This window comes from Cornus florida, unplaced genomic scaffold (assembly GCF_030987335.1).
Source record: "Cornus florida cultivar Cherokee Brave unplaced genomic scaffold, ASM3098733v1 CherokeeBrave_3.0.0_Hap2_Chr07, whole genome shotgun sequence".
Lineage (NCBI taxonomy): Eukaryota > Viridiplantae > Streptophyta > Magnoliopsida > Cornales > Cornaceae > Cornus > Cornus florida.
Window position 1 is genome coordinate 3,921,193 of NW_026775577.1, and position 25,078 is coordinate 3,946,270.

The following is a 25,078-nucleotide window of genomic DNA, read 5'->3' on the forward strand; positions in this document are numbered from 1 at the left end:
AATAGTTATATAATTGCTAATTCTAGTGGAGTTATTTTGTAAGGTGTTAAGGCCTTAAATATGGAATTATTTTGTAATTACTATTAATTCCTTGGAGCTCCCCTACTGCATTAGTATAACTATGTTGTGATAGTATTTCTAACTTATTTAGAAAATATTTCTAAGTATGATGTAACTTATTCTAAGTTGAATCTGTATTATTCGTCTGGTGGTTTATTTTGGTATTGAAATTATTTTCCTGGGTCCTCGTATGAGTCTCATGTGGAGTGTTATTTAAAAATCATAGGTGTGTGAGTTTTCTGGCAGCTGGAGGGTCGTGAAAGCAAGGAGGTTATGGGATTATGTGACAATGGACGGGCTTACATGTTACATGCTTACGGAAGGCTAGGAAAATAACATCATATTAAAGTCATTATGACTTGTTTCCTCACTATTAATTCCTTGGAGCTCGCCTACTGCATTATGACTGTTATTTCAACCACAATTTACCTCGTGAGTCTCTCTCTTCCTCACTTTCTTTGTGTCTCAAAAATTATATGAACATTGTGTTTACATTATCAACATTATTTGACAGATGAGGCTGAATGGATAAATCAGTACAAAGGAAGAGTGTTCAGTTTAAACGACAAGCCTGTGGTGCATAAAATTTGGCTGCCGAATGAGGAATGCCCCAGATTGGCAATGTCTAGAGCCTTTGGGGACTACTTTATTAAGGATTTTGGACTTATATCCGTCCCTGAAGTGAGGTGTTGTCACATATAACCAGCAGAGACCAATTTGTTGTGTTACGAACCGATGAGGTATGTATGGCACTTTTTGGTATTTATCACTTGTTCTTTTTTATACAATGACAAAGAAAAAGACTTGTTTGTTTCTCTAGTAAATGTCCAAAAGATCACGTGAACGAATACGTTTCAAACTCACGAGCATAATTGACAATAATCACTTCAAATTATGTGATATCAGTTATTATTAATGAGTTTACAGGTTTTTGTTTTGGCTCAAATTGATTGGATTTTGAAATTAGTATGGATTTTTGAAGTTAATCTTAACATGCTGTGATCCTTGTTTTATAAGCAGAATTTTTCCTACCTTTTCCTTCAAACCTTATTTAATCGGTAAGAAAATTTATTGATTTAAATTGATAGAAGAAAAATTGTGTGTTTAAGCTTCCAATGGACTTGGTTTCATGCAAATTGTTTGAGAATTTCTTTTTTATTGATTTTTCAAAGGGAAGTATGTATTTCTGGGAAAATTGTTTCAAATAGATTTTTGGGCTTCCTTCTGATTTTTTGTGGTCCAAATTGTCCAATCATGTTTGATAGAATAAAAAAATAAATAAACAATAATAAAAAGGATTTTGCTATAATCTTAGTTGACTACTGTTACCCCATTTATTTATTTATTTTGTTTAGAGTCTTGCTTTTGGTTACTAGCGCCTAATAAAAAAGTTGTTTGCTCATATGTCCCTTATTTTTGAGTTTTTTCATTTAACCATCTCCACTTGTACAATATTTTGGTGTTATATTTTGTTTAATTGATTTGCATGTACTTCAAATGTAGTCTTCCCGCTAGGGGCTGGGAAGAGATAACAACGGGAGCGTCGATTGCATGGCTATCAAGTACATCAAATTTGTAAGTTATATGGTCTTTATGTTCGATAAAAATCTTTTATGATTGCACATTTGTAATGTTTTTTATACTCATACTCGGGGGGGTCACATGCCTTTAAGTGACCAATTTTATGGTGTATCTTGAACTTTATTACCTTATTGCTACATCGGCCCATGTGGAGGCCATTTTTTTTTTCTTGTTTTAAAATGTTGAAAGCATGGGAGTATGGGATCATCGTATGTGGAGGTTTTGATTGATTGTTGTGGAGGAGAAGTTGTTGATATGTTGTTTAATGAGTTAATGCAAGTTCTCACGTTCTTCGTACATGTTGATATGTGGAGGTTTTGCTAATTTTCTCTTAAACCCAACTCATTCATCAACGCTCTCTTGCTCTCTCTCTCTCTCTCTCTAGTCTTGTTCATCGTTTTGCTAGGATTTCTACTCTGTTTTTATACAATTTTGATCCCTATATATATATATATATATATATATATATATATATATATATATATATATATATGCTGTTCCTAAAACATCAATTTTGGATTCAGGAAGTGGACACAAAAATGTCGCGATTCCCTCTCTCCGATCAGAAACTTCGAAGGCAAAATTTGTGCGAAAAAGTATGTGTTTCCATCTGCTTGTGTGTGTTTATGTATGTTCGCCAACCAATTGATATTTTCGGCTTTCTGTTTCGTTGCAATGAATTCAAGAAAATGAGAAAAGTTTAAATTCTTTTAGCTTTTGTATCGAATTCCTTTTGATTTTCTTTCTTTTGTTTGTCTTCGTGAATTTGTTGGACTTTTGGATTTACTGTGAACTACGGTTTCTTCGTCTACTATTTGAATGTTTCTTTTTTTTAGACGATATCTAGTGTTGTTTGCAATATCTTTAGATTTTTGTGGTTAATGTTCCCATTAATTTCTTGGATATTGATTTTTTTTCACGTAAGGGTTTCTTTAGCATATTTGGATGGTTTATTGTCTACGAATATGAGTTTTCAGGAATTTAGGGTTTATTTGTTCAACTTGTATAGATTCTGCACGACTAGAATTTTTGACATCATTAGATAATTTTTTAAGTCATAGTCCTGTAGGTTTCTTGGTTTGGATTTCCATGGGATTCAACATGAAGATTCAGGGAAAACACACTCAATATGTTTTTGTTTCTATTTGTATAAATTTGGATTTACGTAGTTCTTTCTTTATTCAGAGAAATAGACCCAATAAAGTTTAAATAATCAATAGGTCCCATAATCTCTTGAGAGAGGTGCAATGAGATTGTGATCAAAGACACATCAAAAGAAGAAGTGAATTCAAATATATTTGATAATGAAGCAATAGGTATAGCCATTTTAGGGCTTTCCTTTCACAATTCCTCATTGGGGGGATCCACAACACTTCTCCCTTTTCCCCTTATAACTTCCTCCCACTAATTCGAATTAGGTCTAGCCGTCCTCCTTCATTCTCCATTTTTGTGTATGCTTAGTAGTGGGCTTAGAAGAGCAAGATTGGGTTGAATGACCAAAAGATTCACAATCTAACATCTGTGACTTCTCATATAGCTTCCTCTCTATATATACCAGTCTCGAACCTTGACCAGTGGGTTTATAATTCAAACCATAAGCCAACAGGCTATAAGGTGAACCGGTAAGCATTTTCATTTCTCCAGTTGTTAGGTTTCTAAGTGAGGAAAATAGATAATAATGTAATATTATCATATGTCCTATTGTCTTGGATTACAAAGAATTTTTACTCGAAAGGAACCAAAATAGTTGTAGAAGACAGTAACGATAGTTTCAGGTTTTGTTTTTGTGTTCCATATAAAGAAAATATTACATTTCAAAATATACTCTCTTTATTTATTTAATTTTTTTTTTAATATCTTTGTCTGCCTTCTTTTGTCATCGCAATAGGCTTCACACTAATCTTGCTCCTGGGTTTTAAACTCTATGGCTGATTTTTTCCTGTCATTTTGCCTTTATATATATATATATATATAGGTTTTATTGGAAATTCACACTAATCTTGTTCTTTTGGGATGGCAGCTGGATAGGTTTATTCCCAACCAATCTGCAATGGATTTTGATTTTGCACATTACATGCTCAACGGTGGGATGGTAAGAAAGGAAAGCCCAACACCATGCTCTCCAGCCAAAGAAGCTTACAGGAAGAGGATCCTTGCATTTTGTGTGGAAAAAGAAATTGGGCTTCTGTCAGTTTCTCTAACTGCATTTTGTGTGGAAAAAGAAAAACTTAAAGAAAAACATGGGTTTAAATGCAACACAACATGCATTTTTATATCCCATTTAAGTTCTGATAAAGTTGGTAGTTTCTTTTACGTTTTTTTTAGTTTGGAAGAGAACAAAGTCCAGTTTAGTGGTGAAGTGCAAGGTTGAATGAGGCATGTATCATTGAAGATTTTATTATACTGATATAATGCATAAAGTGAACTACTATGAAGGATTATGGCTTGTATAGTTGGCCTATATTTTAGAAAACAAATATTAGAACTAAGAGTATTATATTCTTTATTTGGAGTGAAATGAAATGTATTTATTGCAAATTGTCACATTTCTCATGATCTAGGCATTAGATTTGATTTTTCTGGTGCCACCTCTCCATCCTGTACTCTAATTTTCATGGTTTTTCTGAACAGCTGAGGACTTTGCAAGACGGGCATAGTTCAAGGGTTGGTTCTCTTTATTGGAACAATCACACACTGTATTAGAAAACTGTATTAGAAAATTAAAAGAAACCAAAAACTGTCTTGGTATGGATGATGGCTTTAGGATACTGCTGAAGAAAATACTAAAAAAAAATAAAATAAAATAACTGTGTTGGTGTAGGAGTGATCCCAAAGTAGGGTTATTAAAGAAATTAAAGACTCAAAAGGTGATGTTTAACTGGTTAATCTTGAAATATAGTTGCAGTTTCTTTGTCCAGTTCTTTTATGATCCTGTTTTCTTACCCCTTGCTGAAAATATCCTATACTGGATCTTGGTTCCCTTTACTATTTAGTCTATTACTACTTACATATCTTGTTCACTGATAATCAAGTTAAATTATACTTGTACTTGAGAATCCAATATAATTAATTGGTCTTTCTGGGTGTATACCAAAATTTACATGAAAATACAAAACCTTTGGAATTAAATTAGGCGGGTCATGGGGATTTAGACCTCCATTACCCAAATTAATTGTATGGGAAAGCAGTATTGTTTATCAGGAGTAGGCGGAATTAAGTTGCCTACTGCCCAAATTAGCACTAGGCTCTCTTATCTTGGTTTTGTTTATTTATGTATGTTATTTTGTTCGTACGTTTTGGTAGTAGTTTCTTCGCTACTTTTTGTTTGTCAATGATGATGATATCTATTTGATTCATAAATGACAATCTTATTCGTTCCTTTTTCTGATTAGCATACTGAATTTGAGACTTGTGTGATGCAGCTACTTGCTTGGATTTTGTACCATGGACAATGAGGTGATTTTTTTACAAGTGCAGACTGAAACTCAAGTGGTAGAAGGTTTATAAATTTGGTAAATAGCAGTGCTAGAAGATTTTGTTCCTGTTTTGGAACATTGATGAATGGTGAATTGTTTTGGAACTTTAGTAAATGATGAATTTTTTTAATGTACAATGAATTTTTTGTTGTAGTGATAGGCAGACACCATTCATGCACAACTTGAAAAAGTGATGGATGAAATAATTTAAAGATTATCCAAATGATATAAATAATTTATAGGAGGAAATCTATTTAAAAATTAAATTAACATTATAATAGTTTTGTTAAAATAAAGACATTAGATTAGTAAATTGTAATTACAAATAGGGATGTCAATAGTCTGCCTCATGACAACAATGGCACTATTTATAACTTTTTCAAACACTAAGGCTTTTTCTTGATGATGTGACCATACCTCTTTATCTGCCATGGTGTAAGGCTGTTTTACATTATTTGGCTTTTTGTTCAATCACATGGCTAGACACAGAATGGGACTCTTACTGAATAAATCAGCTCTTGTAGATAAACAAAAGCAACCCACTTTCATATCTTATCATCACATGGCTAAAGTTAAAAATAGTGGTGCTAGGTGCATGAACTATTATGCAAAACACCCCACTTCCTGCCAAAGAGAGAGAGAGAGGTGTAAGTCCCTTTTGTCAAATCATCACATGGGTAAAACTCATTCACATGTCTGTGAATTGGGCTTTGTAAATAGACATATGGCATATGCACAATGCCATAACATTAGCACTAGTAAATCTCAAGGATTGAGTTTTTTTGAGCAATAACGGGGAGGTGGAATTCATACAAAATACTGCATAAAATAAATAAAAAATACATACATTTCATATACATACTGCATAAAATTTAACTCAACTACTAAGTTTTTTTTAGCAATAACGGGGAGGTGGAATTACAAAGTCATCATCCCCTGTATCTGAATAATCTGACAACTCTGAAGCAACTTATAAGTCTGGATCATTAGTAATGGCTTGAATAACTTCAATTGGATCCTTATGCATCTTCTTTGCAATGGAAATGCTCTCATTCCTGCAACATCTGACATATAGATTTTTTAATAGCTTTGATCAAATATGAGAAAAAATAAAGATACTACATAATCAAAGTGCACTTAGAAATCTATTTAAAAAATAAATTAACATTATAATAGTTTTGTTAAAATAAAAACTTTAGATTAGTAAATTGTAATTACAAATACGGATGTCAATACTCTGCCTTATGACAACAATGCCACTATTTATAACTTTTTCAGACACTAAGGCTTTTTCTTGATGATGTGACCATTCATCTTTATCTGCCATGGTGTAAGGCCACTTCAAATTATTTGGCTTTTTTTTCAATCACATGGCTAGTCACAGAATATGACTCTCACTGAAAAAATCAGCTCTTGTAGATACACAAAACCAATCCACTTTCTCATCTTATCATCACATGGGTAAAGTTAAAAATAGTGGTGTTAGGTGTATAACACGACAACTATTATGAAGACACCCCTATCATGCCAAAGTAAGAAATGTGTAAGTCCCTTTTGCCAAATCATGATATGGGTAAAATTCATTCACATGTCTGTGAATTGGGCTCTATAAATAGACATATGGCATATGCACAAAACCATAACATTAGCACTAGTAAATCTCAGTTGTTGATCTATGGATCGAAAGTATATAGAACGAAAGTACTCATTAAGAGATGCATGGATTGAAAGTAGTTGTTTTACATTCTCAATCGTTCTCAAAACTATTCCATTTATAACTCCTCACATCGATGGTTCATTTTTTTTTGTAAAACTAACCTGGCATGTAATCGTCGTCACCTCCATCGAGATTTGGTGTGTATTTATTTTTCAATGTGTTCAAGTGTGTATTTATTTTTCCCTCAATAAACGTTTCAAAAGTGTTTTTACAAATGTACGTTGTATTTATTTTGCTATTATTTGGCTTCTATTCATTATAGCATTATAAGCTATTCCATTTTTAACTCCTCATATTTGAAACTATTCCATTTTTAACTCCTCACGACATTTCGTGAGGCCATGAGACCCCTCCGACGTATAGGATTTTGCTGCTTGCCATTGTCTTCAACCATCAAATGTTCTTCCTTCATATATAAGAAAATACTAGGAAATCTCCTCAGTATATATAATAAGATACTAGGAAATTTTCGAACTCTAGTGAATTGTCTTCCATAAATTCATGCTAACCCTTGTAAAAATATTTTGTGTTATTAACCTCTCTCACTTCAACCCGCTACGATTTGCTTGCATAACTCCTAATTATAGACTTGGAAGGTAAAACTCTATCAAATTGCTTAAGGAACGCTGGTGGAAGTTGTAGTCGTTGAGAGCTCCGTTCCGGGAGAAAAACTTTGAAGAACTATGGACACAAATCAGGTAAGGAGAACTTTTTGCAAAGTACTATTTCATAATGGAACTGGATTAAAAGCAGCTTCTTTACCTATTAGGGAGAGAATAATTGTTTTTAGGATATCTTATAGAATAAAAAAAAAAAAAAAAAATTAGCTTATGTGTAATGTTTTAAGTGATGTTGGACAATATTTTGTATTACTCATTCCCTCAAGTTAGATAGATTGGAATAAAGTTTGTACTCTTTATGGCACTAATGGATTTATTTATGGATGTAATGTGCAACCTAATTAGCGGTGTGGGTTATAATACCATTTTCAATTGCAAAAATAAATCCCTTTTGCGAAGGTAACACTTTTTTTCCAAAGGTACCACATTTTTGAACTGAAGGTACCACTTTTTGGCGTCAAGGTACCACGTTTTCTCTAAACACTTATTCATGGCGCTAATGGAGCTATTTATGGATGTAATGTGCAAAAAAATTAGCGGTGTGGGGTGCAATACCATTTTCAATTGCAAAAATAAATCTCTTTTGCAAAGGTACCACTTTTTTTCCAAAGGTACCATGTTATTGAACTAAAGGTACCACTTTTTGGCGTCAAGGTACCACGTTTTCTCTAAACACTTATTCATGGCGCTAATGGAGCTATTTATGGATGTAATGTGCAACTTAATTAGAAATGCGGGGTGTAATACCATTTTCAATTGCAAAAATAAGTCTCTTTTGCGGAGGTACCATTTCTTTTCCAAAGGTACCACGTTTTTGAACTGAAGGTACCACTTTTTTGAAAAAAGGTACCACTTTTTGTCTAAACACTTATTCATGACGCTAACGGGAGCTATTTATGGGTGTAATGTGCAACTTAATTAGCACTGTGGGGTGTAATACCATTTTCAATTGCAAAAATAAGTCCCTTTTGCGAAGGTACCACGTTTTTTAACTGAAGGTACTTCTTTTTGGCGTCAGGGTACCACATTTTCTCTAAACACTTATTCATGGCGCTAATGGATTTATTTATGGATGTAATGTGCAACCTAATTAGCGGTGTGGGGTATAACCATTTTCAATTGCAAAAATAAATCTCTTTTGCAAAGGTACCACTTTTTTTCCAAAGGTACCATGTTATTGAACTAAAGGTACCACTTTTTGGCGTCAAGGTACCATGTTTTCTCTAAACACTTATTCATGGCGCTAATGAAGCTATTTGTGGATGTAATATGCAACTTAATTAGCGATGCGGGGTGTAATACCATTTTCAATTGCAAAAATAAGTCTCTTTTACGGAGGTACCATTTCGTTTCCAAAGGTACCACGTTTTTGAACTGAAGGTACCACTTTTTGGAAAAAAAGGTACCACGTTTTGTCTAAACACTTATTCATGGCGCTAACGGGAGCTATTTATGGGTGTAATGTGCAACTTAATTAGCGCTGTGGGGTGTAATACCATTTTCAATTGCAAAAATAAGTCCCTTTTGCGAAGGTACCACGTTTTTGAACTGAAGGTACTTCTTTTTGGCGGCAGGGTACCACATTTTCTCTAAACACTTATTCATGGCGCTAATGGATTTATTTATGGATGTAATGTGCAACCTAATTAGCGGTGTGGGGTATAACCATTTTCAATTGCAAAAATAAATCTCTTTTGCAAAGGTACCACTTTTTTTCCAAAGGTACCATGTTATTGAACTAAAGGAACCACTTTTTGGCGTCAAGGTACCACGTTTTCTCTAAACACTTATTCATGGCGCTAATGGAGCTATTTATGGATGTAATGTGCAAGAAAATTAGCGGTGTGGGGTGCAATACCATTTTCAATTGCAAAAATAAATCTCTTTTGCAAAGGTACCACTTTTTTTCCAAAGGTACCATGTTATTGAACTAAAGGTACCACTTTTTGGCGTCAAGGTACCACGTTTTCTCTAAACACTTATCCATGGCGCTAATGGAGCTATTTATGGATGTAATGTGCAACTTAATTAGAAATGCGGGGTGTAATACCATTTTCAATTGCAAAAATAAGTCTCTTTTGCGGAGGTACCATTTCTTTTCCAAAGGTACCACGTTTTTGAACTGAAGGTACCACTTTTTGGAAAAAAGGTACCACTTTTTGTCTAAACACTTATTCATGGCGCTAACGGGAGCTATTTATGGGTGTAATGTGCAACTTAATTAGCACTGTGGGGTGTAATACCATTTTCAATTGCAAAAATAAGTCCCTTTTGCGAAGGTACCACGTTTTTTAACTGAAGGTACTTCTTTTTGGCGTCAGGGTACCACATTTTCTCTAAACACTTATTCATGGCGCTAATGGATTTATTTATGGATGTAATGTGCAACCTAATTAGCGGTGTGGGGTATAACCATTTTCAATTGCAAAAATAAATCTCTTTTGCAAAGGTACCACTTTTTTTCCAAAGGTACCATGTTATTGAACTAAAGGTACCACTTTTTGGCGTCAAGGTACCATGTTTTCTCTAAACACTTATTCATGGCGCTAATGGAGCTATTTGTGGATGTAATATGCAACTTAATTAGCGATGCGGGGTGTAATACCATTTTCAATTGCAAAAATAAGTCTCTTTTGCGGAGGTACCATTTCTTTTCCAAAGGTACCACGTTTTTGAACTGAAGGTACCACTTTTTGGAAAAAAGGTACCACGTTTTGTCTAAACACTTATTCATGGCGCTAACGGGAGCTATTTATGGGTGTAATGTGCAACTTAATTAGCGCTGTGGGGTGTAATACCATTTTCAATTGCAAAAATAAGTCCCTTTTGCGAAGGTACCACGTTTTTGAACTGAAGGTACTTCTTTTTGGCGTCAGGGTACCACATTTTCTCTAAACACTTATTCATGGCGCTAATGGATTTATTTATGGATGTAATGTGCAACCTAATTAGTGGTGTGGGGTATAACCATTTTCAATTGCAAAAATAAATCTCTTTTGCAAAGGTACCACTTTTTTCCCAAAGGTACCATGTTATTGAACTAAAGGTACCACTTTTTGGCGTCAAGGTACCACGTTTTCTCTAAACACTTATTCATGGCGCTAATGGAGCTGTTTGTGGATGTAATGTGCAACTTAATTAGCGATGCGGGGTGTAATACCATTTTCAATTGCAAAAATAGGTACATTTTGTAAAGGTACTACTTTTTTCCCAAATGGACCACGTTTTTTGAACTGAAGGTACTTCTTTTTGGCGTCAAGGTACCACGTTTTCTCTAAACACTTATTTATGGATGTAATGTGCAACCTAATTAGCGGTGTGGGGTATAAAACCACGTTTTCAACTGCAAAAATAAATTCCTTTTGCGAAGGTACCACTTTTTTTCCAAAGGTACCACGTTTTTGAACTGAAGGTACTCATTTTTGGCGTCAAGGTACCACGTTTTCTCTAAACACTTATTCATGGCGCTAATGGAGCTGTTTGTGGATGTAATGTGCAACTTAATTAGCGATGCGGGGTGTAACACCATTTTCAATTGCAAAAATAGGTACATTTTGTAAAGGTACTACTTTTTTCCCAAATGGACCACGTTTTTTGAACTGAAGGTACTTCTTTTTGGCGTCAAAGTACCACGTTTTCTCTAAACACTTATTTATGGATGTAATGTGCAACCTAATTAGCGGTGTGGGGTATAAAACCACGTTTTCAACTGCAAAAATAAATTCCTTTTGCGAAGGTACCACTTTTTTTCCAAAGGTACCACATTTTTGAACTGAAGGTACTCATTTTTGGCGTCAAGGTACCACGTTTTCTCTAAACACTTATTCATGGCGCTAATGGAGCTGTTTGTGGATGTAATGTGCAACTTAATTAGCGATGTGGGGTGTAATACCATTTTCAATTGCAAAAATAGGTACCTTTTGTAAAGGTACTACTTTTTTCCCAAAGGGACCACGTTTTTTGAACTGAAGGTACTTCTTTTTGGCGTCAAGGTACCATGTTTTCTCTAAGGAAGATCCAAACCAATTTTTCATTCATTAAACTATCCATTTATCGACACCATGGAACCAAGGAAGATCCAAACCAATTTTTCATTCATTATAAACTGCTTCAGTTTTAAACTCCATCAAATTTGAAATTAGTACATTAATATAGTAGTGAAAGAAATTTCATTGAGACCCTAATATAATAAGCCATACAATACTAATTCCTGAGAACCCAAAAGAGCAACTTCATTTGATTTCATGTAAGGTAGATGCCAATATAATAAGCCATACAATAGTTGCAAAAATATACCAACCTAATCCACAATCAAAAGTTGCAAAGCTACTATTCTTTAAAACTTTAAAAATAGCTAACACCAACAGAGTGCAAAATACATGAAAAAAAAAAATGACACTATTCAACAATACAAATGTCCCATATCCCACATCATTTCAGGTACCACTTTTTAGAAAATTCAACGATCGTCCTATCCCACTTCCTCTAGCTTCCAACTGGGCAAATACTGGTATGTGAGGTTCCTTGAGGTAAATGGTACCTTGTTGGCTGATGGAGGTGATGTTAGAATCATAAAAATAAAAAAAATAAAAGAAATTACTAACCACAAGTAAGCTGATGGAAGCTTACTTGAAATCAACATGCTTGACCAAATGGATAAAGTGCTTTGTTCTTTACAAAATCCTTCATTTTGTTATTGTCATCTGAAAGCAAATTTGAAGCAATAATTGCACGTAATCTATCAACATCCACCTGCAAATTAAACCAGGTAAAGACAAATCATGAATATAGGATAGGGAAATGGACTTCATGCATGAATACATATAAGTGTAAATAGATAGGAATCTAGTGTTGCAGAAACTATATATTTGATAAAGAAAACTTTTTCAACAATGTTGAATTTGGCATATGCACAAAATCTCGGTGATACTAAACTTTTATATGTGAAATATTGCATAAACAGGTAGCTTCATCCTTGGGAAATATGTTAGCAATTTGGTCAGATCAGCACAGAGACAGAACATAAACAAAACCAAAACAAATCTAATAATACGAAAGATCTCCCTGTCCCAAAATAGTTATCCCTTTTTACTGATTCCAAACACTCAATGGCACGCACCTTTTTTCTGACATTCCAAAAGTAATCTTAAAGTGACTATTTATTTTGAAATTTTTTAATCATTCATTTCAATATGTCGTAGTTTCAGTATCTTTTGTGTTCGGTTCATTTTTAATGAGCACCACTAAGTACAGTGAAGTGACCATATAAACTGCAATATGTTCATTTAAAATGACAGGAGTCCAGTATTTGCGTATCTAATTGGTTAGGTGATGTAGGAAAAACAAGGTTGACTGATGATTTAAGCTACTGATCTCATACTGAATTCTTTGACAATGAAAAACTGTCTGAAAATATTTAAGAATATGCTATTCATTTAAACCTCATCTAGCAAAGCTGGTTTCTACTCGATAGGACCCATTATACAGTGGATGTCAAACATTTTCTATATCATTCATTACATGGTTCATTTTATTGCTTACTTCATGTTAGATTAAAACTCACTAGAGCTGGATGCTTTCTCTTTCAAAAAAATGGCACACATTAAGGGTATACTGCATTAGGGGGTTCTAAGGTTGAAAATTTTGTTGCCTAAAGGGGGTGCTTACCGCTCTCTTTGTTTCAACACGTGCCATAGTCCCCTGGTCTTCCCGCTATTGACACTACGACATTGCAGCCTAGCGGGGAGAGATCGGAAAGCGAAGTACTTGCACACAAACATGGGTTTAAAAGATGCAAAAAGAAAAAAGAAAGGTATAAGCTGGAAAACGTGTAAAAACAGAATGGGGAGTGCAGTGAAGAGGAAGGAAAACGTTATAGTGGATGCATTTTGTGGTTGCATTAATTTTTTAAATTATGTTTGCATGTATTGGAATTGAAGACCCTCCAGTTTCAACCCTTGAACAAAAGTATGTAGGAATGTGGATCAGTTTTACAAATATATTTTTTGAAACCTTTAAAGGCAAGAACCATTTCTTCCTTTGAAGACTAATGACCAGTGGGTGCTTAGATTAACAATGCACCAATGGTTTAGAAGAAAACAGAGAATTAAATGATTAACGAAGAGTATCGAGGAGATTGTGTGATTTAGTAATTCGGTATTTTCTTCATTCGGGGAAAAAAATAAATAAGGCCCATGTAAAAAATAGAATTGGGCTTCACCTTCTCTTTTGGGTGACTGAGTGAACCATCCCATTTCTCCATGAAGTCCAACATGAAAGCACCACAACTATCACTGAATAAAAGACTGTTTAGGTATCTGTTAATTATAATTGTGAACATAATCAGTACACCAAACTAGGAACATTAAGTGATAAAATTACCTATCGGGCTGTTGAGGTACGTTGGGCACATTGTATATGAAGTTTTGTAGATCTCTTCCGGTGAATACCTCAACCAACATTACCTACAAATGCACAATATATAAATGATTAGAGTAAAAAATTCAGTACCACGTTCTTCAACTTGTATACTTTACCGTCCTAATTTAACAGTAAATGAATACATAATCAAAAAAATGAGCTCATATGTAATAAGCGTTTACCAAATCTTTTGACATCTTGTCTGGAGTACGCTTATCATGCGAACATTGCTTCATTGAATCCAACACATCCATACGACTATCGCAAATGTTAAAGACATACAAGCACCAATGTTTCTCATTTACAAGTATTGGAAAGAAAAGCTGCATATTTAACAATGTAAAAATTTAATTACTTTTAGAATCATATTTTTTTGATAAAAGTATAATAATTATTTATGTTTGCAAGCGATAAATATTACCATATTGAATTGGCAAACTTTGTTATCATCGACATTCCTTATCCTTTTATACTTGTTCCAAACTGCTTGTATTTTACCTTTCCTATCAACCACTTTTGAAGGTATCTTGGAAAGTTCAATCTGAAAATGCACACAATTGATAACCTAATATGTGTTAAACAAACATTCACTATAGATAGAAGAATTTTTTACCCCAATCGAAGGCGGAAAGAAAAATTTGGTTCCTCTATGCTTTTGTTTCAGCTGGAGCATTTGGCAATAGACTTCAACCACCTACAATGATCACATTTAAACCATTAATGCATGCGTGTGATTGGTTTGAAAAATCAATGAACTTTAAGTGAACATACCATATTTGATATCCAATGATTGTAAGAGATTGTTCTCATCTCTTTTCTTGTGAGGAAAATATCATTTATGTTCACCAGCATTTCACTATAATTAAACAATAACATATTAAGTGTTTGAGCATAGAAAGTAAGTAAATATAGAGCAAATAAGAAATTATTTATATAATTTCTCACTCATCATTTCTGCTCTCATCCATGGCATATGAGATGACTGCCTTTGCTTCTGGACGAAGGACACGCAATCGGTTGACCTTCATTTCAACCCAAGGTGATCCCTTATGGCGCCCAGGCTTTATAACACGTAATAAAGGGATCACTGCTTCCTGCACATCACGCTCCTCTTCCATTGCTGTGGAGGTTCCCACTTCCTCCTCCATTGGTGCGGGGATTTCTCCTTCCTCCTCCATGGGATCGTGTTTTGTAAAAGATTACCAGGGTGAGTTTGCTTGTCTTGTGGAGGTTTCGAATTCCTCCTCCACTGGTATGTGGGATTCATCTTCCTCCTCAATCGGATTGTGTTGTGCAAACAATTGCGAAGATGGGTTAGGTTGTCGTGTGGATGAACTGGGTTCTGAGGATCTCGACCCCCTGCCTTGGCCTACATTGTGCCGTTGCTTCCATTTCTTAACAACTTTAATAATTTCATATGCCAACTCCTAACAATTTTAAACAAGTTTAATAAATATATATATCAGTTAATATATAAATGTAACCGTAGAGTTCCAAGTAATTATGAATATGCAAATATAACCGTATATTTAGTACCAATTATAAAAAGTCATAATTGACGTGATTACCTTATCGGCATCTTCAGATGTATCAGTTGTAAACTTTACCTCACCGAAGCCGAAACCATTATATTTATGCTTCTCCAAATTCAACCTCTCGCCTATTAATTTGTTGGTCCATCCACGTACGCATGACATCTCAGGCTTCGGTTTTGGTCCATTGACATCCACACGGTGTAGGTAGAAAAGCTACAACATATAAGCCATTATGATAATGACATTATAGCTATTTAAAATAAAATGATAGACACATTACAAATATTATATCTTAGAACATACCATGAGAAAGAACAAGCATCCATGTATGTATGTACAACCTTCTCTTCCTTCCTTTCCTTTATAGGACGCAATTCCTTTTTTCAACCAATCTAAAACAAACTTCCCCCAATTATACGATTTAATAGCATCCACATTGTCAACCGCTTCCAATAACCTTTTGCTTGTCTCATTTTTCGATATGGGTGCTAGAAGTGATCCGCAAGCGAAAAGGACAAAAGCCCTCTTGAAGTCATCCCCAACAGGAAGAACGTCTAATTGATGCACTAAGTTTGGCACTTCTATTACACCGTCCTTTAAAAAAATGCCATTTTCTAACCAATGCACACTTTGTACAATATAATTTGGCACATCTTCTCCTCTTCCCGAGGGTAGGCCAAGTATCTCTTCAACGTCACTTGGCGTAACATGGATCCAAGCGCCAGATTCAAGGGTGAGATGAGATGTTCTAGGGTCAAAGTGTTCTACCAACCATAAGCACAGGTTGCGCTTCAAAATGGTACACTCGATGTCTAAAAGGGACCCAAACCCAATCTCTTGTACGGCAACCTTTTTGTCTTCACTTAAATTGCAAACCGTTTCCTTAAATTTATTTGGAGAACACCAGGTATTCAACATCTACAAATAAATTACCAACACAGGCACATTAGATACAAAAAGGAAGGATAGAGCACATATATGGACATAACAGTCCAACTTAAATTTACCAATTTGCACTTCTACACATTACATGTTGAAAAGATTCAATCTCAAATCTGCTAGCTTACAAAGGCACTTGGGAGTACTCATATATTCCTAATTCATTAATTCAATACACATTCTTCGGAATTAATCCAACTAAGCACGTTAATGATAGGTAAAACACACAAAAATAAGCATATATAAAGCATCACTTAACCCAATCGAATAGATAAAAGGAAAAAAAAAAAACACTTACAGTTTTTATTTTTATTTCTTTTATTGAAATTGTTGAAAAGTTCTTTTCCTTGGATGTTAATGGTTGTATGGTTTACCTAATAAGGGAAGGAGGAAGGATCCAATGTCCTCATACCATTTGTTATAGGAATGAAGGTTCTACCTCGTATTTTTAATTAGAGAATAACTCTAGGGGGTTTTGATTACCATTGGAAATGCTCAGCTCAGAGGATAAGTAATGGACCTTTTTGTTGATGATCTTATGTTAATCGCAGCTGGGATGTTGAATCTGTTAAAATACTGACAGAATCAATAGCTCAATTTAGTTTTAACTTCTATTTCTAGCTTGATTCCAAATAATGCAAAGAGGTGTCATATTCTGATCTGGTATAGAGACTGCTACTCAAAACCTAATTCTCAGAAAGCTTAATTTCTCTATTAGGACCCTCCCAATTAGATATTTGGGAGTTTTATTATTGTATAATAGACTGAATAAGCAGCACTGTGATCCTTTAATTGAGGAGTTTTGGACTACCAACTACTCATTTTGTGCTGGAAGGTTACAACTTATAAAGTCTATGCCATTCTCAGTGTAAGTTTATGTGGCTTCCCCCTTTGAATCTAGGACATTCAAAATTCAAACACACAATCAGTTACCAATTAAGCACCCAAATTGGCCCACAAATATTAATAACATCAGTTTCTCGAGTCAAATAAATAAGTTAAGAATTATCCTTTTTCAAATAAAGTTTTATGACAACACCATGATAATGATGATTTTTATTTTTGGGAAGCACTGGAAGTGTTTTTGTTGCTTCTACAACTGAATAACTACACAAATCTTTCAACCTTCAAACACAAAAACACACACACAAAAGAAAATAAAAAAATAAAAAAATGAAAATTTTGTTGTTTATATATTAATAAATTTTGTTACTTTATATTGTACTTTGTTTCATATACAATTGGGTGCCTGTCTTAATTGACAGATTTATGCTTCATGCGGTTAACATCCAATTTATTATTAGCATGAAAAAAACTGGAATAAAAAATATATATATATATATATTTAAATAATTAAAGATATGACTTACCAGTATGAAGTGATGAAAGCACTCTAAATGGTAAGACCGTAGGGTGCTGCAATTGTAAAAATTATAATCCACAATAAGGGCCTTCAGCTTGTTCAAGACTAAAGTTCAACCCAAATTTACCAATTAGTCTTTCAAATCCTGCAAAGGGAGATCCTGTTTCAGTCATTATCTTCACAAATATTTATAACTAAAATTCATAAATAAAAAAAAAAGTATATAAAAAAGATCATAAAAATTTTCACCAAATAGGATTTAGTTTGCAAAACAAGAATTACAGTTACAAATCTCAGAACAAGATAACCATAAACACGAGAAGCTAGAATGAACACGAACAGTCATCTTAAGACATATACACCAACTTATTAACTATTAATAGAAAATCGAACATGACACAGATATTCAAATTTATAAGTCCAGTCTTCATTTAAGCTGAGTCTTATGCAGTAGTTATGCTACAAAATAGGAACCACATGCTTTAGCTTTTATGTTACTATAATTGTAAATTAAGGAAGGCTATTCTAAGTGTAAAGAAATAAGAAAGTGTGCATCAGAAACAAAGAAATAAAGAAAGAATTAATGAAAGAAAATAGAGTTAGCATGCTTAGGAATGCAAGGCTCTCTTCAAACTGGCAACTGTATGCTAAACTAAAAACTACTTCAACCCTTGTTTTCTTTAGATATACTCTTGTTGAAACTCAGAATTTGTAATTTGGTGGTTTGACAAATCTCACACATACATGTTACTTTCAGAAAAATATGTGTACATGAGTCCAGTTAACTGATGGGAGATATTCTGATGACGTTTTCTTGAGTCTCCGTTCAAGTTTCAAGCTTAAATAATTTATCCTATAATGAATTTATAAATAAGGTCACATCAAATCCAACTTCTAAATATTAATTTTTTTGTCTTTCTTAAAGGGCAATAAGAAAATTGAAGACCCAATCAGGGTCATCTCTCCTTTCTGCATTTCGATCAGCAAAAGGAGAAAAGGTTTTGGAAGTGGAAGGGACAATCACCAGCCAGCCGGTTCTTCAAGACGTGGGAATTTCTACATGGCCTAGTATATTTTTGTGATAGTTCAACTCTTTAGTATTCAAAATGCTACTTTATATATATATATATATATATATATATATATATATATATATATATATATATATTTGATAAAAAAAAGGGGTCAGGTGACATGGTGAAAGCTTAAACTGGCCACTATAAGGAGACATATTTAAGTATGAGATCAGCCATTTCGTAGGCTGTAAACAAGCTGAGTCAAGCCAACTTTATAGAGCTTATGCTCAGCTTGGCTGGTTAGAAGCAGTGTCTGAGCTTAGTTTGAGCTTGGTTAATTTTTTAACAGTTGTGATCAAACTTGACTCACTCAAATAAACCAATTACTCAGCTCGGTTCGCATAAATGAATTGAGTTCTTAAGAAGTTCTGGAGGATGGGAAATTTGGAGCCTTGTTATCATAATTGTTAGTCAAAATAAAATACGCGCGTCATGCTTTGCAACTTCTCACTGTTGGAGCAAAAGATTGAGAAAATGTGTCTGTGTGACTGTAGATTCTTAGTTTTAATTGTTGATTAAATTTGGACCATTGACTTCTTTTTCTGTAAACAAATGAATATCAAATCTAAAAGATAGGTGAAACGCATGAAAAACTTAAATTAACAGGATAATCTGCCAAGGAATGCTCTACGATGTCTCTAAATGCTAGTTCAAAGTTTCAAATTATGTATCCACATAAGGTATAAAGGAAAAAACAATCATGAGACTTGCTACATCAACAATATTCAAACATATATACAATAATAACAACGAAATAGTAAAAAAAGGTTCAATAATTGCTGTACTACTTTCACAAGTGATTGAAATTTGCAATAAACTGTACATTATGCATAAAAAGGCTTCCTAATAACTATTGGAAAATCTGAAAATTTGGATACAAGTCCATTCAACCAATCTTTTCCTAAGTCCTTATACTTTATCCTATGTTTGGTTGCCAAGAAATTGGGAAAACAAGAAGAAATTAGGAAACATGGAATCTTGTAACAATTCTACTCCTTTATAGAAACTTGTTAATCTTAAAGTTTTTCTTCTTTCCTTATTTTCTCTGCTACCAAATAATGGACAGTTCAAAATTGTTGTGTTCTAGCCTAATTTAACCTACATCTTAACTTAAAAAGTCCAAGCAATGACTTAAACTTTTATAAAAGATTGGGATGATCAATACCAAAGTCCATGCCTTCTAGCAAACAAATTTAATGACATAGCTAGCCCTTTGTCCTACATTGTTAATTCTCAACATACACAAAGAAACATCATCCACATATGCTACAAAATGAAATTTTGCATAGACACCATTATTAGTAAGACAAATCCAACAAAATGAGATTGATTAATCAACAATAATCTACTTATCCTAAATTATTTTTCAGTCAACTTGTTCATTCTATAGAGAAAAGAGTATCACCCAGTGGCCTAATTGATAGAGTGGCCAGCTTCCTGTGTTCGAGTCCTTTCTCCTTCTAGTTTGCCAAGGAAAAAAAAATAGAGAGAAAATACTATTTTCATGGCTGGGAATAACATGCACTTCTACTGTTACGTTATTAGAAATAATTGTACTTTAGCTTGATGGAATGTCTGGAACAAAATTTTAGCAACTTGAGGTATAAAATCTACAAAAGAAGTACATTATTCGCTTGGAATTCAACATTTTAATAGAAAGAAATCTTTAGTATGCATATGTTTCTGGTAAGGGGAGAAAATTGTGACATTTCAGTAATCAAATAGGCATAATATGGAATCTAATCCCTAATAATTGAGAAGTAAAGTCATAAGATTAAAGATGCAAAACTAAGACAAAGATGAAATAATTAACACATTTATTGTATAAGATAACTGCAATTGTTGGTAGAATATATCAACTACTTATTCCTATATAAGAGATTATACCTAGTTGATACTTCCATAATCATTATATTCACCTTCTCACCAAAATTAAAGCACGTATGTAAAAAGCATGCTATTAACCACCATTAAACTTAACTAGAAAACTTAAAAATAATATTTTTGGAGTAATTATCTAAAAAACAAAAGTGACTAAACAAGATTCTTGAAATTGTACCAAATAATTGAAGAAATATAATGTTAGTATCATTATTGGAGGTAGTGCATACTATGTCCCAGGAGGTAGTTAGTAGCCAATACATATATACTCCATATCTTGTAGCAAATATTTTGTAGCCGTAGTTCCTTATTTTGTAGCAGATTAAGGTACTACTTCTTTCCGATATTCCCTATGGCAACCACTTAGTTATCGCGTATGTGTCTAACTTCTGGCTATAAAATAGCACTTTTAACTACACAGTCAGACATAGCATAGGTACGTAGTCTCTTCTATACATACCAATATTGAAGAGCTTCTTCCTTACATAACTACTACTATATTAGGAACTACTTGACTGCCTTACCCATTATACATGGATTTGTGCTATATGGTAGATTGAGTTTATAAATTTGTATATAACCTCTCATCACATGGTACTAGTCACAGTTGTGAAGTCCTTGAAGAGAGTTCAGGCTTATGGGTTTTTGGTGAAGTAGCTCTAATTGTCTTTTTGGGTTAATATAATTTATAGTGATTTCGATTATATTCTTAAGAGGATTATAGAACCTAACCTTCTAAAGTTCACAAGAACATGAATGACATCAGTTTAAAAAATCTTAATAACAACTTCCACTTTATCTTCACTAGCTAAGAACTTATCCTGTCATTATCTACAAAAAATTGAAGTCAGTGAAGGTTTCCTGTCTCGAAACAACAGAAATTTGAGATTTACCACAACTTTATGAAATTCTGCATGATTAGTTGCAAGTGTTTCCCAATGAGAACTCATTAACATCACAGTTATTTTTCCCTTAACTTTTGGATTTGACTTATTTACTTCCTTGCATAATATATAACCAATAATTGTATTGCCATCACACCTACCATGAACAGAGGAGTTATCAATAGTAATCATAGTCATATTTACAATGAGACTACAAAGAAATTACCAGTATTACTGGTATGCAGTTATTTTGAAAAATCCTCTAATATTTTTTTATCTTTTTTTTTTAAAGTAAAAAAAATCCTCTAATCTTATCTTTGGAGAAACAAGAAAGTTTAGTTCCACTTTTTATTGCAAATTAGTATGCACCCAATTGGAGCAGTAGCACAACCAAAACCAAAAAGGATAAAACTGAATCATTCTTCTGTTAAAAAAATAAATAAATAAAAGAAAATAAAAAAAACCAGCAACTTCATAAGACAGAAAAACATAGCTTACAGCATATGAATCCTCAAATCTATTGAATATGTAAACAACACATGAATTGAAATCATGTCAGCAGAAAGTAACAACAACTTAATTGATTAAAATTTTCAACACATAGTATCATTTACAGAGAGACTCTACAACTTTCTAGGGGAAGGCAGAGATGAAAGAGGAAATTGGAAAATAGTACCCGGGTTAGAGAGGGTTAGGGCTTATCCCTATGCTTGAAGAAATAACTTCTGCGATTGAAGAAAAAATTAGAAAATTGATGAGAGTTCAGAGAAGGAAGAAAGTAGAATAATAAAGATCAATGAATGTTTAGAAAAGGAAGAAAGGAGAACAAGGCCAGTACCTGGGCGATTTTCCTCTGAAGGTGAAACTTGCAAAAGACAAAGCTTCAAACAATCAGCCTTTGTGATTGAGGCAAAGTTATGTCAGTGCTTAGAAAGGGTTAGGCTTTCATTGATGGATTCAATAGAGTGAGGGCTAGGTCTCATTTGAGAATGGGAGAGAGAAGGGTCTACACAAATAGAAATATGAAAGAGCATTAGGGCTCTAATTAGGTCAAAGTACCTATTTCAAGAGTTATAACGTGACCGGAGGCTGAGATGACGGTAAAAAACCCCAATTGTTTGCAACCGTCCAGTTATTGCCGCTACACCAGAAATTAGGAAGAGAAAGGTTAGGGTTTCAGCAAAGAGGGAAAGAGGAACCGTTGAGCCTGAGTATTTGATTTCCCTTTAGCAGATCGAAGATTGTTCGTGCCATGGCAGATTGTATCTGTATCGCAGGAAACAAGTGAGGGAGAAAGAGTCGTGAGAGAGGGTTACACCGAATGGAATATGAAAGGCCTTAGGGCTTGAAATTAGGCAAGTGTAGAAAAGGGCATTTTAGGCAACACATAAAATAGGAAGAAGGGTATTTTAGGCAACAGAAATATCAAACAGTATTTTTTCATGTGCCACCTCAGCTTTTGGGTCAAACCCATTTTAAAGAAACTATAGGACTTTGACTCAATCTCTTAGTAAATATGATACCCTAAGTCCATTTATGTGTAATAATCCCTATAATTTATAACGATTTCGATTATATATCCTAAAGAGTATGATAGTGTGCAGGGGTATTTTTCAGAGGATTATACATTCTTAAGAGGATTATAGAAACTAACCTTCTGAAGTTCACAATAACAGGAATGACATCAATTTAAAAAATCTTAGTAACAACTTCCACTTTATCTTCACTAGATGAGAACTTATCCTGTCATTATTTACAAAAAATTGAAGTCAGTGAAGGTTTCCTGTCTCGAAACAACAGAAATTTGAGATATATCATTTTTCATACATTGGTCAAGTTAAATGCTCAAAGAATATTCTTTCAAAAGAACAAAGAGGCTCAAGAAAGATGCTGATTGCGAGTGTTAATCATCGAACACAGACAATTATGTTATGTGAAAACCATTGTAGCAGAAAGTACATAACCAATCCAATTATTTTAGTGCATAATAGGATATAGCTTATTTTAACAAATCAACCATTTAGTGGGTACATTCAATTTAAAGCCACTGTCTAGAAAGCACTAAGTTTAAAAAGTAAGGAACACATATTGGTTAGTATTTAAAGAGTATGATACGAGCACGATAAGAGTAATTCCTTGCTTCTTAAGTGACTACTCCTCAAATTTTAACTCTTGTTTTTCAATTGCAATGTAAAACATTTTATAAGTGCCAGCGATCCAACCCGTAAAATCACGCTCTCTACATTTTTCCTATTAAATTGAGTGAAAAAAAAAAGGAGTTGCAGCCGGCTCCTTTTGTGTAGTCCCCTTATATCTAATAGTTTCTATCTTTCTTTTTAGAAAACCCAATAGCCTACAATAGCAAGATATTGACAAGATATTTAAATATTCTATACTCAAAAAACAGATAACACATTAACAAGATATATAAAGACTACCAAAAAAGAATATGGAGCTAGAGTCCCAAAAACTTTTAGGCCAATGATTAAATTGCAACGACCGTTCAAGACTCTATTTTATAAAGCCAAACTGAATATATATATAATATTACAAGCAATAGATAATAATCAAGTTTCTATTTTGTTTTCACTTATTAGATGCATGAAATGGATCAAAAAGTTAAGACAAACACTAACTTATGAAATTAGTGTTACATTTCTGCATTTCCAAATAAACCTTTTAAATTAATAGTAAAGCTATCCAAAGATCTCCAGTTGACAAGAGCCATGAATTCTCTTTATGGATAGGACTAATATAAGATTCTCAGACTGTGTTTTTACATTCACAAATTACGATATTTTTCTCAATCCAATAGCCAGTGAAGAGAGCTTATGACTCTTTTCAAGAGAGGGTGACTTCTCCTTTAAATTGATGTCTATTTCCAGCTGAAAGTAACTTTCTTTGATAAATTATCCACCACCAACAAAAGTTACTGATCATAATGTGTGAACAAAAAATGAATTCTGAAGTTTGAATGTCCATAGTGTAACATTAATGCCAGACACCCAATATGTTAATTATTATAAATATCATACTTTATCATCATATAAATAAGCCTAAATACTACAAGAAATTTCTTGAGACACCATGTATGTTCTCACCAGGACTAAAATGTTCTCATTTCATGACATCAACTGCTTTGTACTCATATTTGAGATCTATGTTGAAAGAGGCGATAACCAATGGTCAATAATTAACAAAAAAAATTTTTTTTTAACTAAAATCAAATAAAAAATCAGGGTTTTAGAAAGTGAAACCGGCAGAAGAAATTGACTGATCAAAATTTAGAGAGCGAAAGTAGTAGAGTGAGAGAGACCTTTGAAGTTGAGAGCGATACGAACACGGCAAGAGCAAGAGCTCCCCCAGGAAGAATATAGCTTCAGCTTCATTGGCTCCTCACCATTACTCGCCTATTCACAAACAACCAATAGCTTGTTAGACAGTTAAATCAATCAGTTGAGTCTGTAGTGATTGATGTGATCGTGCTCTGTGCAATTGATTGATGATGAAGTAAGAAAATTTTAGT

At 33.6% G+C, this 25,078-nt stretch overlaps 2 protein-coding genes across 2 annotated transcripts; both read right to left on the reverse strand.

Moving 5' to 3' along the window:
* Positions 1 to 11,639: 11,639 nt before the first annotated feature.
* Positions 11,640 to 16,085, reverse strand: LOC132267614 (uncharacterized). The gene is made up of 11 exons (XM_059768749.1): positions 15,713 to 16,085; positions 15,443 to 15,622; positions 14,820 to 15,301; positions 14,646 to 14,730; positions 14,488 to 14,568; positions 14,296 to 14,415; positions 14,057 to 14,197; positions 13,836 to 13,918; positions 13,675 to 13,747; positions 12,084 to 12,206; positions 11,640 to 11,977 (listed from the first exon to the last, which is right to left on the reverse strand). The coding sequence occupies exons 3-10, from the start codon at positions 15,050 to 15,052 to the stop codon at positions 12,090 to 12,092; spliced, it is 933 nt and encodes a 310-aa protein (XP_059624732.1). The 5' UTR covers positions 15,053 to 15,301; positions 15,443 to 15,622; positions 15,713 to 16,085; the 3' UTR covers positions 11,640 to 11,977; positions 12,084 to 12,089.
* LOC132267615 (uncharacterized) lies at positions 15,074 to 16,327 on the reverse strand. The gene is made up of 3 exons (XM_059768750.1): positions 15,713 to 16,327; positions 15,443 to 15,622; positions 15,074 to 15,301 (listed from the first exon to the last, which is right to left on the reverse strand). Exons 1-3 carry the CDS (start codon positions 16,325 to 16,327, stop codon positions 15,074 to 15,076), a joined length of 1,023 nt encoding a protein of 340 aa, XP_059624733.1.
* Positions 16,328 to 25,078: the final 8,751 nt, after the last annotated feature.

Coding starts and splice junctions, on each gene's coding strand:
- LOC132267614 (XM_059768749.1), bottom strand. CDS start 15,052: ATGGAGGAGGAAGGAGAAATCCCCGCACCAATGGAGGAGGAAGTGGGA. Junction 14,198..14,295: donor AAGTTTGCCAATTCAATATG/GTAATATTTATC, acceptor TTAAATATGCAG/CTTTTCTTTCCAATACTTGT. Junction 13,748..13,835: donor GTACCTCAACAGCCCGATAG/GTAATTTTATCA, acceptor TCTTTTATTCAG/TGATAGTTGTGGTGCTTTCA.
- LOC132267615 (XM_059768750.1), bottom strand. CDS start 16,327: ATGTTGAATACCTGGTGTTCTCCAAATAAATTTAAGGAAACGGTTTGC. Junction 15,623..15,712: donor GATGCTTGTTCTTTCTCATG/GTATGTTCTAAG, acceptor TATATGTTGTAG/CTTTTCTACCTACACCGTGT. Junction 15,302..15,442: donor CATCTGAAGATGCCGATAAG/GTAATCACGTCA, acceptor TAAAATTGTTAG/GAGTTGGCATATGAAATTAT.